Consider the following 18,020-nt stretch of genomic DNA (forward strand, 5'->3'; position numbering starts at 1 on the left):
CGTTTTGTATGTGACAATCTTTGTAGGAAATTCCATCATCCTAATATGTATTTTACTACATTGCAAACAGCATGACCATTTGTGCCAATTCATAATATCTGTTATTACTAACTAAGCGACATTAGCTTTTATATTAATACTGTCTATTAATACTTGTGTTTTTACCCGGTACCAGTGGCATTGAAACTACAGTTATTTATATGTTTTGCTTTAAAAAAATACTACGTGTGGATTTCCTAAGTTTTTGTACAAAAAAGGTAATTTACTCAGTACGAAAAGTATTGCATTCTGGCGTTAGGTAGCGCCAGTGATCCAGGCGGCATAAAAAGGACATCGACGTTCTGCACTGCAGGTTAGTTTAGTTCGTCAATGGTCGACCTTTTTTGCCGTGTTTTACACAACGTTACGCGAAATGTCCTTGTCCAGGAAAACTCAACAACAAAGAATATGCGGGATTACTTTGTGTAGGATTGCTTGTTCTATAATTATGACCTTTGTTGCGAACAAACGGACCCTGCATGCGGTAATAAGCTGGAGATCGCTGTGTGACGTCACCACTTCGTGACGTGTTGGTTGGAATTGGTCAAGTTGTTTTATTAAATGGGAAGCACAGCAAAGCGATTTTTTATTTATTTGAGATTGAGTGTTTAGAGCATGACAGTCTTTAAAAGCACACAGTTATGGTTTATGAGCGGGGTCTGCGTTATATAGTTTATATTTTGTTGGTAGTTAGTTGTCTAATTGTCCCCAATAATAATAATCTCAATAACTTTATTTGTCTCTTCGATTACAGTAGCGAAGATTTAGAAATATTTTAGGCGAAAAGTTAGCAAAAAAGCGAAAAAACAACATTTATTCCTTGGCAGCATTAGCAAAGTTTTAGCGTGTTTATTGATATATGTTTACCGCCAATAATTGCTATACATATACAATATTATGTATATAGAAGAGGGGAAACAATGGTGTAGTTTTGTAGAACGTATCATTGGTAATGTTTACACGTTGGTATTACCTTCATTCTGAGTATTTGCGCTCAATCGTTGTGTATAAAACGTTAAGTTAAACAATCTGATTGTTTTCTACCGGAAGTTATTGCAGCTGATAAGACTAAACAATTGTCGCAGTTTCCACTGTGAGAAAGTCATACGCTGTAATATAAAAAACACATTTTTCTTCTATGTAATTTCGCACATTTTCTCATTGTGCTGACTTTAAAATCTTGAAATATTTTGCCGGATTTAATTACGATCACAAACCGCTAAAGAGCGCAGATTAATTTCGGAAGTGAAGATTTAAATAGCCACGTGACTCGTGTCAGATTTCTGCCAATTAACACATAGAACGCCTTGATCGCAAAATTAGGTAACTTGACCATCACGTTGACAAAATGTTTTAACGTCACTCCAGCAGGCCCCGACTGTGCAATAGTCGGAAAAAGTAAATAGTGGCTTTTATGTTAAATATCAAATTTATTTAGAATATAAAAAAGGATTTTAGAATATAATGCAAAAGCGGAAATCTGCTCAGATTTGTCCTATTTGTATAGTTACTATTGTTAAGGCATGATTCTCGATCATCATGTCGCTTAAGCATAAGTTGTTGTTTAATTAAATAATTTCTTTGATCAGCTATTGAAAAAACAAAAGTTTTTCGTAAAAAATGTTATGTCTGTGTTTCTCATTTTATCTTAGTCGTTAGTGAAAACTGGAAAGCACAGATGAGGGAATTTGTCGAAATAGCAGTTACGTTATTAGCGTGGGAAAAATGTGAATCGTTGCCAATTGTCTAAACTTAAAGGAAATATTTTATTCATTTGCCTGAAGTAATTGTACCGTTTGAATTCAATAACAGATAGTGTAAGCTTCAAGAAAAAAATACTGTTTATTAAATATAACAGTAATAGAAAGGAATTGAATTACTTTCACATCATCTGTGTTAAGTTCAAATGTGACGGAAGCAAGCCGAACATTTCCTATGAGGAGCGATCAGTCGTGTATATAGAATCATCAAGTCACCGACGAGTTCTTGGAGCGGGTCACAGAATCACTCGAGTATAAAGCATCTCTCACATCGCGGTCTGCGCTCGCTAGTATATAGAAGTGGATCTACTGCTGAAAGTTGGAGAAATTCTTTTAAGCGAAAACGTGGATCACAAAGCATTATTAGACAACCATTAAAAGTGAATATGTTTCGTGGATGGATATTTTTACAAAGTTTGATTTTTATCACAACTGCGAGAGCTTATTTTGGGTGAGTTTGCTGGTTTTATTTAATATTTCGTCTTCAGTTTAAAAACTACAGGCGTAGTTAGGTTTTAGTAGTCGATTTTTTGAATCAGAGTTTTTCGCCTTCTGGTTTTAATCTGTTATTACGATAACGCATTTTTTATAATATAATAGATTGGGGTAAGATGGCACACCTCAAACCGTATCTGTACGACTTCGAAAGAGCGTTAATTGTTAAAACACGATCAGGCTATTTGGTTATTTATATGTGCGAAAAGTGTCCCATCTTACACCGTAGTATTGTATAACATTTATGTTATTGAGCAAACTTATTTCTGTGAGTTGAATATTTTTGTCTACATTATCCCGCCATAAACAGTCGACCAATTTTGGGGGGTAGCGAGGCAGAAAAAAAATAATTAAATTGCCCTGAATTTACGGAGCGTAGTTTCTTTGATGTTACAAGCACATATTTGGCACAGTAGCACAGTAGTATTTAAAAAACAAGAAATTCTTACACTCGCTATTTTGCGTTGTAATTGTAGGACTTTTTAACCTTCTTGGTTGCGGTAGTTTGGGTTGTTTGTGGTGCAAGCTGTATCTTGAATAGCCTAAAATTCCTTGGCAAGTGCTTGCGACTTGCTTTGCATCTCACTACAGCAGGTGTTGAACAAATGCACTTTGTGGTCGCCACTGATATCAACTTTTGTTCGATGTCGTTTAACTAGCACTATGTACGAGTTGTTTGAAAACTACCAGTTGTATGGGTACTGTTGTGGTTCTGGTTTGTTTACAACGTTGGCGTAGAATCAGTTTACCAGAGTTGTTGTCAATACTACCTCCAGTTTCGTTGCAAACTATTCGCATTGTAGTTGATTGGAGTTGTTGTTTTAGTAAAAAAAATCCTAGATTTGTTATGTGAATATTTGTGTTTTAAATTAAAGACGCTCATTTGCTCGATTGTGTAATTTACATTTGGCGTTACTTTCTCTGCTGTTAATCGCTGTGAAAAAGTTGGAACGATTACATCTTGTAAGTACACAGGTACTGGTGTATAGCCTTTGTGTCGGCCGCGCTTCCATGTCTTACAATTCTTTATTCATTCCGCCCCTCTCGCGTCAATAGGCACGTGCTTACTGTAAACTAAATTCGAATCAAATGAATGGGGTCTGGAATGAAGTTTCCCTGCGTTCAATTATCAACCATGAGAAAACCCTGTCCCTGCCAATTATCGTTGTTTGCTATAAACATAGATAAAACTTAAAGAATCATGGCTTCGCTGTACATCTGTTTCATAGGAAAGGGATTTAATCTGGAATCGAGGAAATAGTTAAGATGTAGTTTGATGTATGACCTGATGCATTTGTGAAAGCCTTGTCGTTTTTATTTAAATAGTAGGGTGGGGGAATATGGGACGCTTTTTCATTTTATTTTTTCACTCCATTCGGTAGTAAACAAAGAACGTTCAAAGAATTAAAAAAGCGTATCCTCACGACTCCCGTAAACCGTTGTTAATTGTTTAAAACACGATCAGAATATTTGAATATTATGTACTAAAGGTGTCCCATCTTTTCCCGCACCACGTAACGCAGAGGGTACGGCTTCGCACTTCAAAAGTATGAGTATCTGTATGGGGGTGGACAGTAGCCGAAAGTGACGTAAATAGAAAGCGATTCGTCTCGTCGGTGAAGATGGAACGAAAGGGCTCGATGTTATTTGCACAGCGATATAATGGGCACTTGGTGGCGTAATATAGCACACTCAAGTACGCTACGTAGACGGGTCGTCGCGAAACAAACTTTAATTTCCTTGGCTTTATTTTTGCCGCAAGCAAATCCTGGCGAGAGGAAGCGCGAATAATAAACCTCGCGCCTTTTTTTGTCTTTTTCAACTTGGAATAATGAGCAGGAAAGTGACCTAATTCCGCTTGTAACTGCGTAACAATGGGCCGGCGGATGACGCGTTTTCCAAGTAATAAAACAACGTCAAGCAACTACTCTTCCGGGTTGCACATTCTCACGAAACAAATTACCCAGACATGTCCACAGCATTGCGGCGTGAGAATGACGGACCAGGTCGCAGCGGGATTACCTTATCACATTGTTGACTGCAAACAGCCAATAAAAGGTTCAATGTGCCACTAGGTCTCTAAATGGCAGAATGAGACCAACATCCTGTAAGGTCGCAGCTGATTTACTTCCTGCCGTCGTCATTACATAATTTGTATATGAGATGTACAGGGGAAAGACGGGATACGGTGGTGGCGTGGGGAAAAGACGGGACACCTTTAGCACATAATATCAAAGTATCCTGATGTGTTTTAAACAATTTAGAACGGTCTATATGGGAGTTGTGAATGCGGTTTATAACTCTTTGAATGAAAACAAAGAACCTTTGTTTACTACTAAAGAAAATAGAATAAAAAGGTGTCCCACCATTCCCCATATATGAGACAAACTGTACATTGTATAAGATATATGAGGGTGGGGGGAATATGGGACACATTTTCATTCTGTTTTCTCGTCCCATTTAGTAGTAAACAAAGAACATTGGAAAAAATTATAAAACCATATTCTAACGAATCACACAGGCCGTTGTTAATTGTTTAAAACACGAACAGGATATTTAAATATTATGTGCTAAAGGTGTCCCATCTACTCCCATCCTAATATATTTATATAGCAATTAATATTGGTGTTAAACAGATAAAAGAAATGTAGATAAAACAAATTCCCATAAAGCATACAACGCATGTATAAGCTGTGTAGGGTGAAATACTTTCGAAAGTCTAAGTGACATACATGGTTTTCCACCTGAGTGCCCAGCCCCATACAAGGTGATTAACTTCCTTCGTACAGAAGCTATTCGAGTGGTTCGTTGTTTATTATTTATGCAAACCTTGGTTTCCCGAATCGAGGTCGTTGACGTTGTATCGTTTTCACGTTTGTTGATACAATTACTGCACACCTGAGCACTTTAAACTACCTCATTGCGGCCCATGCTATAGTAACGGTAAAAAACTCCAGGTTTTAACATCTGTTGCAAATGGTAGAAAAATTTCTGTTGCGTTTGGTCAAAATTTTCTGTTAAATTTGGTAAAAGTTTTTTAGGGATTACGCGTTTTTTACTATATCGAGTATTTTACAACTGTTGATTGCATATTTGTTTATGGTCGCATAACGTTATAGGTCTTTGCATTGCCACCAAAACTGTGTGTTCATACAGTAGAGTGGCGGGAGATGGGACACCTTTAGCACGTAATATCCAGATATTCCGATCGTGTTTTTTTTTAACATTTAACAACGGTATATTGGAGTCGTGCGGATACGGTTTTATAATTCTTTGAATGTTCTTTGTTTAGTACTAAATGGAACAAGAAAATAGAATAAAAAGGTGTCTGATTTCCCCCACCGTACTATATTATGAACATATAGAAAGCGTTTTTATAGATATGACTCCACGAATCCATTAGTAGCACTTTCTCCTGCTGTCTTCATGCAATTACGTATCGCTTTGTCATCGAGGTTATCGCTCTACTGAGCTGGAAAATAAAGCCACAATGAATACGTGTTGAGCAGTTAACTGCTACCTACCGAAGCTGTAATATGATAAAACATTAAACAGTTTTTAAGAAGCCGAAACCCCTTTGTAGTGTAGCGATAGCATATTATAGGCCACAGCCAAAATATTGCTGGACCGAGCTTGGATTATGATGTATTATGAATCAGAACGACGTCTCCGACCGTGGTTGCCACGAGAGAAAAATCCAGTCGGTGACGCAGACCTAAATTAGTTCGAAACTCTGCAACGCAAACCGCCAGTGTTTGGCGGACAACATGCGTTATGCGTGGGAACGACTTCAAAATGAATCGGTCGACCACGCAGTCCTTTACGTCACCATTTTGTTTTTTGACCTAGATTTGTCATACTGACTCTTTGTCGCGGTCACCATGAGGTCATTCATTACAGTAGATTGGGAAAACATGGGACAAATTCAGCATATAATATCTAAATATCCTGATCGTGTTTTAAGCAATCAACAACGGTCTATGGAAGTCGTGAGGATACAGTTTTCCCATCTCCCCCACTCTACTATATGACATTTATTACAGAACTGTTTTTCCCTAATATTGAATTTCGCAATTTTCAGTCTTTGCTAATGTATTTGTAGATTAACCGGGAAGAGCCAATTAAGGGAATGGAGGAGCATCCGTTTACAATCATCGTCAATTGCTTCCCTTGGTGATTTCAACATTGATGAACCTGAACCATCTCGAGATTTTCAACCGATTGACCTCAGCCCTACGACACAGTACAACAGAAAACGAGGTTTGAAATGCAATAAGAATTTTCTTAGAGTCATGGACACTACATTATATGGGACACAGAAGGGTGGGGAAGATAGTACACCTTTTCATTCCATTTTCTTGTCTTTTTTGATAGTAAACAAAGAACATTCTAGGAATTTTTTTAAAATGTTTCCTATCACGACTCCTATAGACCGTTGTTAATTGTTTAAAACATGATCAAAATATTTAGTCAATTATTTATTATTTTATATTTAGTTGCAAACCATGCCCGTCGAACATTATCCGACCAAGCCCTTCAATCCAATCGTACAAAATACAACAGGCCATTTTCAATACCCAAGATGGACGTAAGTAAAGACCATCTTATTACTGACATAATAAAACCCTATCAGAATGTTAAACTGCTACATCTACAGATACAAGCCAATATTCCAGCGTTTTCACGGCCAAATAAAAATAACCAAAACCCGACTAAGCCACGTCACGATGACGTCACCTCTGGCCCAACTTACATCACAAGCAAGTTTACGTCATCACGCCGACCACATAACTACAGACGCAGGAACTCTACTTCTCAACGAGTTAAATTGAATACCTTCAGCCAATATCAGCAATCGGCTCGAAAACCAGAATATTACATTCGTGGGTTAAACCTATCCGCAATTGTCGGAAACCCATCCGTTCCCCATGTGCGCAGTGAAAGAGAAAGCGGAAAGAAAAGAGATCTGTTCGGAATTCACCGGAAACCATCGACTTATTTCGTCTCTTCATCTTTCCACCAATCTTTACCGTCCTCTAGTGTTAATATGCGGCCGATGGAAGAACATATTTCAGAAAGATCTCAAACTGTCTCGAACACCTCGAGAAACATTGCCGAACTGAGCCACATCAATTCATATAACTCCTTCGTTAATGAAAGAAAACAGCGACTTGAGCCACTTGCAGAACCGAACAAAATCAACAGAATACAAGCAAGAAGAATGTGTGATAGTTTTAAACTTACAACGAGCCAGCGTAGGAAATGTAAACGTGACCCTGGTTTGCCCCAGGTTCTATCCGAGGCCACCCACATAGCTGCATTAGAGTGTCAGTATCAGTTTCGATACGAAAGGTGGAATTGTTCTTTAGGAACGACAAGAATTCACATATTGAACAAAGGTGAATTTAAATGATGTTTAATTTTATAAAAGATTCGATCTGTATGTATTAACGGTATATATAGTAGAGTGGGGGTAGATAGGACACCTTTAACACATAATATCCAAATTGCCTGATCGTATTTTAAACAATTAACAACGGTCTGTTAAAGTCGCGAATATACGGTTTTATAATTCATTGAATGTTCTTTGTTTACTACCAAATGAAAAGAGAAAACTAAACGAAAAGGTGTCCCATCTTCCCCCACTCTACTATATGTTTATTCGTTTTGCACGTAATAATTGTTACATATAACATCGTCAAATTTGCAAAGAATTCGTGTTTATAGATATTTAGTATAGTAGGGTGTGAAAAGACGGGACAGTTTTTTCGCCTATTATTAAAAAATCCGGATCGTGTTTTAAACAATAAACAACGGTCTATGGGAGTCGTCGCAAGAATACATTTTCATATTATTTTTTAGATTTTCTTTGTTTACTACCAATTAGGACAAGAAAATGGAATAAAAAGGTTCGCCATCTTCCCCCACCCTACTGTATATACTATTCCATAATAAAATCCTGATTTTTTCTAAAAATGAGTGTTTACAGGTAACAAGGAAACTGCCTTTCTCTTCTCAATATCATCTGCTGGTCTTACTCACTCGATTGCAAGAGCTTGTGCAAAAGGCCACTTGAGGCGCTGCTCATGTGACGATAGCTATATTGGTCACGTGACGGACCAAAGCTGGCGATGGGGCGGGTGAATATATTTGTTTGATTATAACTTGGTGATTACTGCAACCTATTTAAACGGATTGGCGTTTGTAACTTCACAAAGAAACTGTGATTGAAGATTTGTTTAAGTCACAATAGACGATTTGTTAATCTCATTTCGCTCATTAAACGGCGGCAGCTGTTTATGACGTAACACTGAATTCTTTGTATTATAGATGCAGTGATAATGTACATTACGCGGCAAAATTTGTTCGGCGATTTTTGAGATCCCGATCAACGAGTAGAGACATTCGAGCTGAAGTTGATAAACATAACAGCGATCTCGGAATTCGGGTAATGTAGTATCTTATAATACGGCCATGTTTTACTAAAATAACGTTCTGTAATAGCTACACACTTTGAGCCGATAAAATTTACCAACAACTTCTGTTCCATATGTAACGTCACCTAGATGTAGCTTTAATTCAATTTTATGTATAGTTAGGGTTGGCCGAGTATAATTGCGTATTTATAGTATGATGGGGGAAGATGGGACACCTTTTCAATCTATTTTCTGCTCCAATTTGGTGGTAAACAAACATTCAACGATTTTTTATAAAACATTATCCTCACGGCTTCCATAGATCGTTTTTAATTGTTTAAAACACGATCAGGATATTTGGTTATTATGTGTGAAAGGTGTCTCATCTTCCCCCACCCTACAAATAATAGAAATTAATTCATTTTTTTTCATATTGTGTCATATTTGTACATGGGCAACGTCATGGATTTGCATTTTTTAGCAAATAAATCAATCTTATGTTTAAACATGGTTGTACACTACATAACGCTACTATTTTAAACATGATTTGTGTTTTTACAAATTTATATAGTAGGGTGGGGAATATATGACGCCTTTTCATTCTATTTTCTCGTCCTAATTGTTAGTAAACAAAGAGCATTCAAAAAGTTATAAAACCGTATCCTCACGACTTCAATAGAACATTGTTAATTGTTTAAAATACGATATTTAGATATTATGTGCTAAAGGTGTCCCGGCTCCCCCCACCCCACTATATTGCGTCATTATATCAGTATACACTAAAAGCCCCATTTATGGCAACGCGCATTTCTAACCTTCGTCTGACTCCAAACTAATCCTGTCTATTGTTCACGGAATTTCACCGAGATCTCCGTAATTCCTCCAAAACCAAATTTGGTTTTTATTGACGTGGACGGAGCTCATACGAGGCTCAACAAAACGCCCAACTTCCGATACTTTAAAGCTTCACCATGACGTCATTCGGGGAAAATGGCATAGCATAGAGTCTGCATTTGTTATGAATATTGTACTGTGGGGAAAGATGGGACACCTATCGCACATAATATCCAAATGTCCTGATCGTGTTTTAAACAATTAACAACGGTTTATAAAAGTCGTGAGAATAACCATTTTTTTTAATTATTTGAATGTTCTTGTTTTTTTACCAAATGGGACGAGAAAATAGAAAAAAAAATGTGTCTCATCTTACCCCCATCATACTATAAATACGCAATAATACTCGGCCACGTTTAAACGAGACAATTTTTCCTCTTGCAGGTTGTGAAATCTAATCTGATAGAAAAATGCAAATGTCACGGCGTGTCGGGTTCTTGTACAACAAAAACATGCTGGCGTAAGGTGGTTCCATTCTATGAGATAAGCAGAAAAATTAAACGGGCTTACGATAAAGCTGTAAAGGTAAGACGTCATGAAAACTTTCCACTCACAATATCAATCTAAAAAATATCATTTGGTACACTCAGTCTGCGTAACAAGATTTGAATTTTTATATTTACCCCCATAAAGCGATGAAATCAAATGTCAAAAGGTTCTTATATAAATTACTTTTTTTATAAAACTTGTAATAGGTTTGATAAGCGTGATGTTTTTTTTATTATTCTTGGTGATCTGATGATCAATAGTTTTCAAGTATCTCCGGTGATATATGGAGTCCAACCTACGCTGCTACTTTTAATGATGTATTGTGCACAATGTGACAATTGTTACCGGTAATTGGTAATTGAACTGAAATCGTAACAATTCCTAAGCAACCGCACAAACGTCATTTGCACGTCAGGGCTAAATACACATATTGGCCCTTATTTTCTTTTCTCACAAATTGATGGGCCCCATTTTCACCACATGCACCGATTTATTTCTATATCTACTATGTAATACGTCAGTAATTTTCAGTAACATAGTACTGATGTGGGGAAAGATGGGACGCCTTCAGCATATAGAATCCAAATATTTTAATCGTGTTTTAAACAAATAACAACGGCCTATGGGAGTTGGGAGGGAACGGTTTTATAATTCTTTGAACGTTCTTTGTTTACTACCAAATGGGACGGAAAAATAGAATGAAAATCTGCCCAATCTTCACCCACCCTACTATACAAATTTAGAAAAAAGTCAAGATCTTATGTATTTTATCATTTGTGTTCAGGTTGGAAGCATAAACAACTTAAATGGTCGAACGCGGCTTATACGACTTCGACGAAGTCGATTGCGTCAAAGAAAATCTGCCCGTGCATCGATGACGTCATCAACCACACAATACCCAAACTCTTCAGCGCCACCAGACAGACGAAATGTTGCGTCGAATACTTTCAAGTCAAACGTTCCTTTGTCTGGAAGGTCACAGAGCGTTTTAAAAGAGGAGAGTCCCCGAAACAAAGAACTTGTATATTTGGAAAACTCGCCAAGTTATTGCCGAAAAAGCCGTTATTCTGAAGGAACCAAGGGGCGAATTTGTGAGAATGAACGGTCCTGCCACCGTATGTGTTGTGGCAGAGGATACACGACACACGTGCGCGTAGTACGCAGTTCTTGCGAATGTGTAATGAAATGGTGTTGCGTAGTACACTGCAATACGTGCACAGAACGAAAAATGATTCATACATGTAGATGAGATCTCTTCATATCTATCTTTTACACGGTCGACAACAGTTCCTGGCTGGTGGGGTATATGGATACAGCCGCACAGAGAAGTAATCAGTGCTCTCCATTTACTGTGTCAATATCTTCAAACCAACTTCTTCAATTTCTTCGGCAAATTATATCGTTCGATAAACAATCATTCGTATTCATTATCTAAGATGAAAAGATAGATAATTCTCTGCTAAAAAAATATTTTGATTTTTAAAAATAATATTCCGTGTATCTTAATAAATACAGGAAAAAAATATTTTCTTCGTGCAGTTCGACCAACACCTCAGTCTTTATCTTGTCTTTTTTACAAAACCTGTTTGTTTAATTTATTACCTTCGCTACTTCTTCATGTATGGGAAAAAGTGGAAGTTTCTACGCTCAGTTTCAATGCTTTGCTTTGTGTAAATATACCGCGTAATACAATACCTAAAGTATTAAGTAATAGAGTTTATTTGCAGCTTAATTAAGCGAATACATGAGCCTATCTACTTTTATACAAGCTTGATTTTTTAGTATACCTTTTTATGTTTAAAAAATATTACGGCAATCGACAAGGTACTTTTAATGCGTTTCCGCTTAAGTGGTACTAGTTTGATACAAGCGTTAACCCCTTTGTGGATTCCCTACTCACTTACAGTTGCAGTACATAATACACATTCCCAGTCAGTGTAAGTGCTGTTTCGAAAGGGGAATATAGTTGCCCGACGCAGGCGGGTTATAAACTATATAATAATGTCCCAAGCTCGATGCTCGAACAGCGAAACAAATAGTTTGTATTTATTTCCATTCAGTAATTGGTACTTTTTGTTTACGTTACAGAAAAAATATAAATAAAAGGTATAACTTCACTCCTCTATAATTAAAAGATAATAAATACAAAATATTTGCATCTTAGGACGGGCATCGAGCTAACAAATTTGGTTCGAAAGTAATCAGTAGGGTTTCCAAATTTTAGATTGGTAACATTAGTGAAAAACATTACTTATCGTCTAAAAGTTGTCGCTTTGCATAGTATATACGTGAATCACTTCTGTGTTTTGTGATGTTGCTAAAGCGTGACGAATTTCTATGGCAAGACTTGATTAAAATGGGGAAACTCCCAACTCTTTAGTAAGAAGTTAAGAACCAAAGTTAGTATAGACGTTGGTAAGAACTTGCCGGTTTGTTTTGTGTTTATTTTATTCGTGTTTGAAATAAGACATTGTTTCTACAATATTTTGCTCAAGTTGCAGATTAAGGTGCTACACATAAGCTGATGCAAGCATCATGTGATCCGAGTATTTGTTTAACTTATTTCCAAAGCTTTCAAATATTAACCTGGTCCGTACTCGTTTCCATTGTTGTTCCAATAATGATAGTTTACTACAGCGCAAACATTCAGACAAAACACGATATAAAACTAACTACACTAGTCTTCTATTTGTCAAAAACTGCAACGTATTTTTTTCTTTGTTGCTGATTAAAGCCTGCCCTTGCAACTTGACTTATGTGAATACAGTTTTGGACGCAAGTGAAGAATTTTACGGCATGTTACAGAATACAGATTAGGCTTGTGGACAGTGTTAGATTTGATGTTGTTTTTTAAAGAGAAGGGATTAGTGGTTGGTTCTTAGTTGTTACGTTTAGTGGCTAGCAGATAATATAAGGGAAGGATTTTTCGCTAGCACCAACATTTATTTTGTTCTTAGACCACATAAGACATTTTTATGTTTATTTGATAAATGTATTTGTTAAGAGTTGTTCTGTTGTTTGGGCTACATGTATTGTGTGTGCCTGCTGAATTAACCAAACCAAACATAGTGTTTATATTGGCGGATGATTATGGTTTCAATGACATCGGATATCATGCTGTGGAGCACCATTCCGACATGAAAACACCTTTTCTGGATTCATTGGCCATGGCAGGGGTTCGGTTGGAAAATTACTACATTCAACCGATTTGTTCACCTTCCAGGAGTGTATTGATGAGTGGCAGGTATCAAATACACACTGGGTTACAGCATTATGTTATATCACCCCAGCAAAGAAATGGTTTACCTCTGGATAATATAATATTACCAGAACAACTACATAAATGTGGCTATGACACGCATATGGTGGGAAAATGGCATCTAGGATTTTATAAGGATGAGTATCTTCCATGGAAACGAGGATTTAACTCATATTTCGGTTATTTAACTGGTGGTGAAGATTATTATACAAAATGGAGATGTGATGGAAAGTTATGTGGATATGATATGACATCAGAAAAAGGCCCCACAAATGCAACATACGGTCAGTACTCGGCCAACCTTTTTGCAAATAAAGCAAACGAAGCAATAGATAAACATGACAAAACAAAACCATTGTTCTTGTATGTTGCATTCCAGTCTGTTCATTCACCAATGGAAGTGCCAGAATCTTATGCAAAGCCGTTTGATTATATCAAAAACCATAACAGAAAGATGTATGGTGGCATGGTCGCAGCTATGGACGAAGCTGTTAAGAACATCACTGAGCATTTACAAGCGGCTGGGCTGTGGGATAATACCATTTTGGTATTTTCTGCTGATAATGGCGGCCAGACATTGTCTGGGGGGAACAACTGGCCATTACGTGGTAGGAAGCTTACTTTATGGGAAGGTGGAATCAAAGGGGTTGGTTTTGTGCATGGAAAAATACTAAACGTACCAAATCCAAATTATATTGTTAATAATGAAATGATTCATATATCAGATTGGTTTCCAACCATAATGGAAGCAACGCAATGTCCTTATGTCGAAGGAACACAGAAACTAGATGGTGTAAACCAATGGGATACAATTTTTGGAAAAACTGTTTCAGCAAGGAAAGAAATTCTTCTGAATATTGACCCTTTATTCACCCCGTTGTTTTATAAAGAAACTCCAAAACAAAATATTCAAATGGGGTTCGATACTTCAGTTCATGCTGGAATTAGATATGGGGAGTGGAAACTTTTAACGGGTTTGCAAGGAGATGACAGATGGATTGAACCTCCAGAGTGGAAGAACAAAGCAGAGGAGGAACAACAAGAAGACACTGAACATCCAGGGTTTCAAAAGTTTGCAACAAAATCAGTTCAATTATACAACATTGTTAATGATCCATATGAACAAGTGGAAGTGTCTGATCTTTATCCAAGTGTTGTTAATGACCTGTTAAGTAAATTAGCTGCATACAACGCAACAGCTGTTCCCGTCAACTACCCACCAAGTGATCCAACTTCAGATCCAAGTTTGCATGGGGGCTTTTGGGGGCCTTGGGTCAAAAATTAACCCAACTTGAGCATTGTCAAAATAGCCTTATCATTTAAGAATCTTGTGATTATTTTTCATTAGTTTTACAACAATTTTGTTCTTAGAAATAATAGTTGTAGTATACTATCCATCTATTCTATATGGGTAAGGTCCTTGAGGACCAAAGTCAAGAATTTAGGCCCGATTTAGCCCATTTTTCCCACACCAAGGCTGCTTATGTACATTCGAATGGATGGTGCTCGGTGCTATCATGGGACCAATGCGACTTAGTCTCCCTGACTTTATCTAGGCGACTCCATTTGCAGAACTCAGTCGGACGCCATATGTTATTATTCATTACTTCATATATTAGAAGCTATCTCCAATTATTTGCTTTTTCTTTTACTCTTTGGATTACTTACTCTATATCTGTACTCTGTAGTGAAGTTGAATTCTATGCAACAATCCACTATTTCCGTGCTTCTTATAAGTAGTTTTGAAAAGTCGATCGCCACAAGGTTAAGAAGCACTTTTTATGTGCATGTACTACTATTAATTTATTACAAATATTTCATGTATGCTACCATAAATATTAAATGTTCCTTGATTTACACTGGATTGTCAATTAGTGAAGGGCTTACATACTTGGGGCATAATAGTGCCTGAATCAAATTCAACGGCAGGACTAAGCATATCACAACAATGGGTTAAAGCCTCTTCTAAGCTACCATTATGGGCATACGTATCCTTGGTCAAGACACTCAACGGCAATTGCTTCAACCCAGTGGCTACAAATGGGATGTCTAACTCTTCACCTATATACAAAAAGCAATGTCACTTAAAGTTACATACAGGGTAACTCGTAAGCGGGACAAGAGAATGCCCTTCCTGGGTACTAAAACGTAATCCAACTAGACGGTTTCTTTGAAATTTTGTATCAACTGACTAAATAACGTCATAGTTTTTGTGCTCCCTTGTTATTATATCATAAGACATAAGTAAATACACATTTTATCATAATGTCCTAATTATTCCTTGAAGCTGTAACTTGTAAGTAAAACTGCAATGTAGTATGATAGGAATATTTGGACATGGAGGCTCAGTCCACAAAGCATAAAATACATTCTCTAATCTTCAAAAATATGATATATATATATTATATACATGTACAGTAAGTGTAACTCTTTCAACGAAACTTTCAACATTAGTTTATTTGTACATGTGCGAAAAAACTAAGAAATGAAATCTATACAAGTTATTTATTTAACATAATGAGCCTCTCCTCGTTGGGATTGGCTTAATTGCAACATTGTTGTATATTTAACTGGGGCAATATCAATAACAGAAACATTTTGGTTCGCTTGTTTGTGTTGGAGCCCAATGTAATGTTAGTTTATAGGCTATTTACATAAAAGCTGTGACCATTTAATGTTCAGAAGTTAATAACTTTAAAATACATTATGTTCATTATTAAAACAGATGAACATAAAATTTACTTGAGCACTAATGAGACTCTGTACACCTCTAAGGTACACACATTAGTGTGTCTGCAAAACCCAACTACCCATACTGAACATAAACTCTTCAGTATTTGTTTATTCCAAACAATCTAACACCATGAAGTTGTGGTAACTTGGGAAGTAGCGATAGAAGCAGAATGGATGTGTTTATCACAAAGTGGGTGAATTCATACTTTGAATAAAAACTCGCAAGTATGTACAACACAATTGGAGTGGTCATGAAAAATTTTCTTGCGGCAGTGAACTGAGTTCCTGAATCCATTTGCTCCCAGTGTGTCGAGTATCTATACTTTCCCTGGTCAGAGGTCTCAAAAGGTGTTCCTTTAATAGTATGCAAGAAAAAATACATTCCAACACCATGCACTACATTTGTAAGTGTCCATGCAACAGACGTACTAAACCATGGCATACTAAGCAGGACCAAATGCATGAATGCAGTCAATATGGAGTAGGTGATCCATATTCCAGGGCTGTTCCAAACTACAGTGTTAGGATTTGCAACTTGGTTGGTAGTTCCGGTGTGCATTGCTTGTTGATCTATTACAGAGTTTATTAAATTACACTGCTGCAACAAACAAAGAAAGTTGCAGTTAAAGTTTATATGGAAAAATATTACAAGGAATTAGTGGACAAGAGTACATGACCGCCTGATTAAAACCCAATAATTGAGTAACAAATCAAGACAAGAAATTTGCAGTTAAACTTTAGATGGAAAAATATTATAAAGATTTAGTGGACAAGAGTACATGTCTGTAGTCTGTCTAATTAAATGCTAGTAATTGAGTAACAATCCAGTTCACTAAATACTGCCTTGGAGACTTTGTATTTATTGTGGCCACCACTGAGCTTGCCTATATGTTTATTCGGGTCACTTTAAATGCCCGGGACGTGCGATTCGATTAACTGCAAAATATTGGGCTACCATATATTTATATACACAACAACAGGCTTAATATAAATATTAGTATCCTGAGACTTAATGGTTTCTTATGACTCAGAGATTTAATAATTCCTAAGCAAGATTTTATATATAAATGCTGTTTCCGTGCAAACTGACGTGGTCGACGGATATTAAAGGGACGAAGAAAACAACGTACACGAGTTTAAAGTCAACCAGTTATTGTAACATATATTTCTTATTTACAGAGTATTTATATTTAAAACTGTTCTTGCATTAAACCTGCAAATATTAATAACCATAGTAAGATAAACTCAGACACGGTGTTAAATTAAACGAACTTATACCAATCCTACAAATATCAAGTACCAACACCAATGTAGTCCTAGTACAGTATACAGAAACTTTAGCGGCCATTTTCGATACCTTTGAGTGCCACTAACCCACAGAAATAAAAAAGAATAGAACGCGCATCTCCAATGTCGGCAAAGGAGAGAGCACGATACACTCTCTCTCTCTTTCGCGGGTCGTTCCCGTTTACTATTGTAGTCAATGGAATCCAGGGCGTTTTATGTAGATTTTCTTCGTTTTTTGACTTAATTTAAATTTATAGAAAAAACTAACTATTGTTTAATATATATATATTTCTAACAAACTGTTTGTTTGAAAGTTTTTTAACTAAATTTAATAAATAATTAATTTCCTAAACAAGTGCTAAACTGTAAGCGTTAACCTACCAAATAACTAAACAAGCCTAATAAACTAGAATAGTTTTTAAAATAAACAACTAAAACCTCCGAAAAGTATTGTGCGTCCATCTTTTACAATGGAAACGAAGCGAAATGGGGACGGAGTTGGCGGTCACGTGAATAGAACAAAAATGTATCACGGTTTTAGGCAAGTGCACGTTCTACTCTTTTTTGTTTCTGTGCACTAACCACAGAAATAAAAAAGAGTAGAACGCGCAACTTCCCAAAACCGTGATATATTCTTTTTTCTATTTA

The 18,020-nt window shown here is 36.6% G+C and overlaps 2 protein-coding genes and 1 pseudogene across 5 annotated transcripts; 2 read left to right on the forward strand and 1 right to left on the reverse strand.

The window, feature by feature from the left end:
* The first annotated feature begins 1,440 nt into the window (after positions 1-1,440).
* LOC100175210 lies at positions 1,441-11,618 on the forward strand. 3 transcript variants are annotated; one of them, XM_018813279.2, is made up of 8 exons: positions 1,441-2,250; positions 6,397-6,554; positions 6,791-6,882; positions 6,952-7,693; positions 8,284-8,434; positions 8,625-8,742; positions 9,989-10,129; positions 10,878-11,618. In XM_018813279.2, exons 1-8 carry the CDS (start codon positions 2,186-2,188, stop codon positions 11,340-11,342), a joined length of 1,932 nt encoding a protein of 643 aa, XP_018668824.1. In that variant the 5' UTR covers positions 1,441-2,185; the 3' UTR covers positions 11,343-11,618. The 3 variants fall into 3 exon arrangements, with proteins under 3 accessions (XP_018668824.1, XP_026691747.1, XP_026691746.1); XM_026835946.1 differs by lacking the exon at positions 1,441-2,250 and adding an exon at positions 4,890-5,061; XM_026835945.1 differs by lacking the exon at positions 1,441-2,250 and adding an exon at positions 5,595-5,994.
* A 953-nt stretch (positions 11,619-12,571) lies between these two features.
* Positions 12,572-15,626, forward strand: LOC100186971 (annotated as a pseudogene). The gene has a single exon (XR_001974873.2). The product of XR_001974873.2 is annotated as an arylsulfatase B pseudogene (transcript).
* A 162-nt stretch (positions 15,627-15,788) lies between these two features.
* Positions 15,789-16,945, reverse strand: LOC100176756 (ORM1-like protein 2). Its single transcript, XM_002123423.4, has one exon. It carries the CDS (start codon positions 16,642-16,644, stop codon positions 16,183-16,185), a length of 462 nt encoding a protein of 153 aa, XP_002123459.1. The 5' UTR covers positions 16,645-16,945; the 3' UTR covers positions 15,789-16,182.
* Between the last annotated feature and the right edge of the window lie 1,075 nt (positions 16,946-18,020).

The sequence above is a fragment of the Ciona intestinalis genome, chromosome 9 (assembly GCF_000224145.3).
Source record: "Ciona intestinalis chromosome 9, KH, whole genome shotgun sequence".
Classification (NCBI taxonomy): domain Eukaryota; kingdom Metazoa; phylum Chordata; class Ascidiacea; order Phlebobranchia; family Cionidae; genus Ciona; species Ciona intestinalis.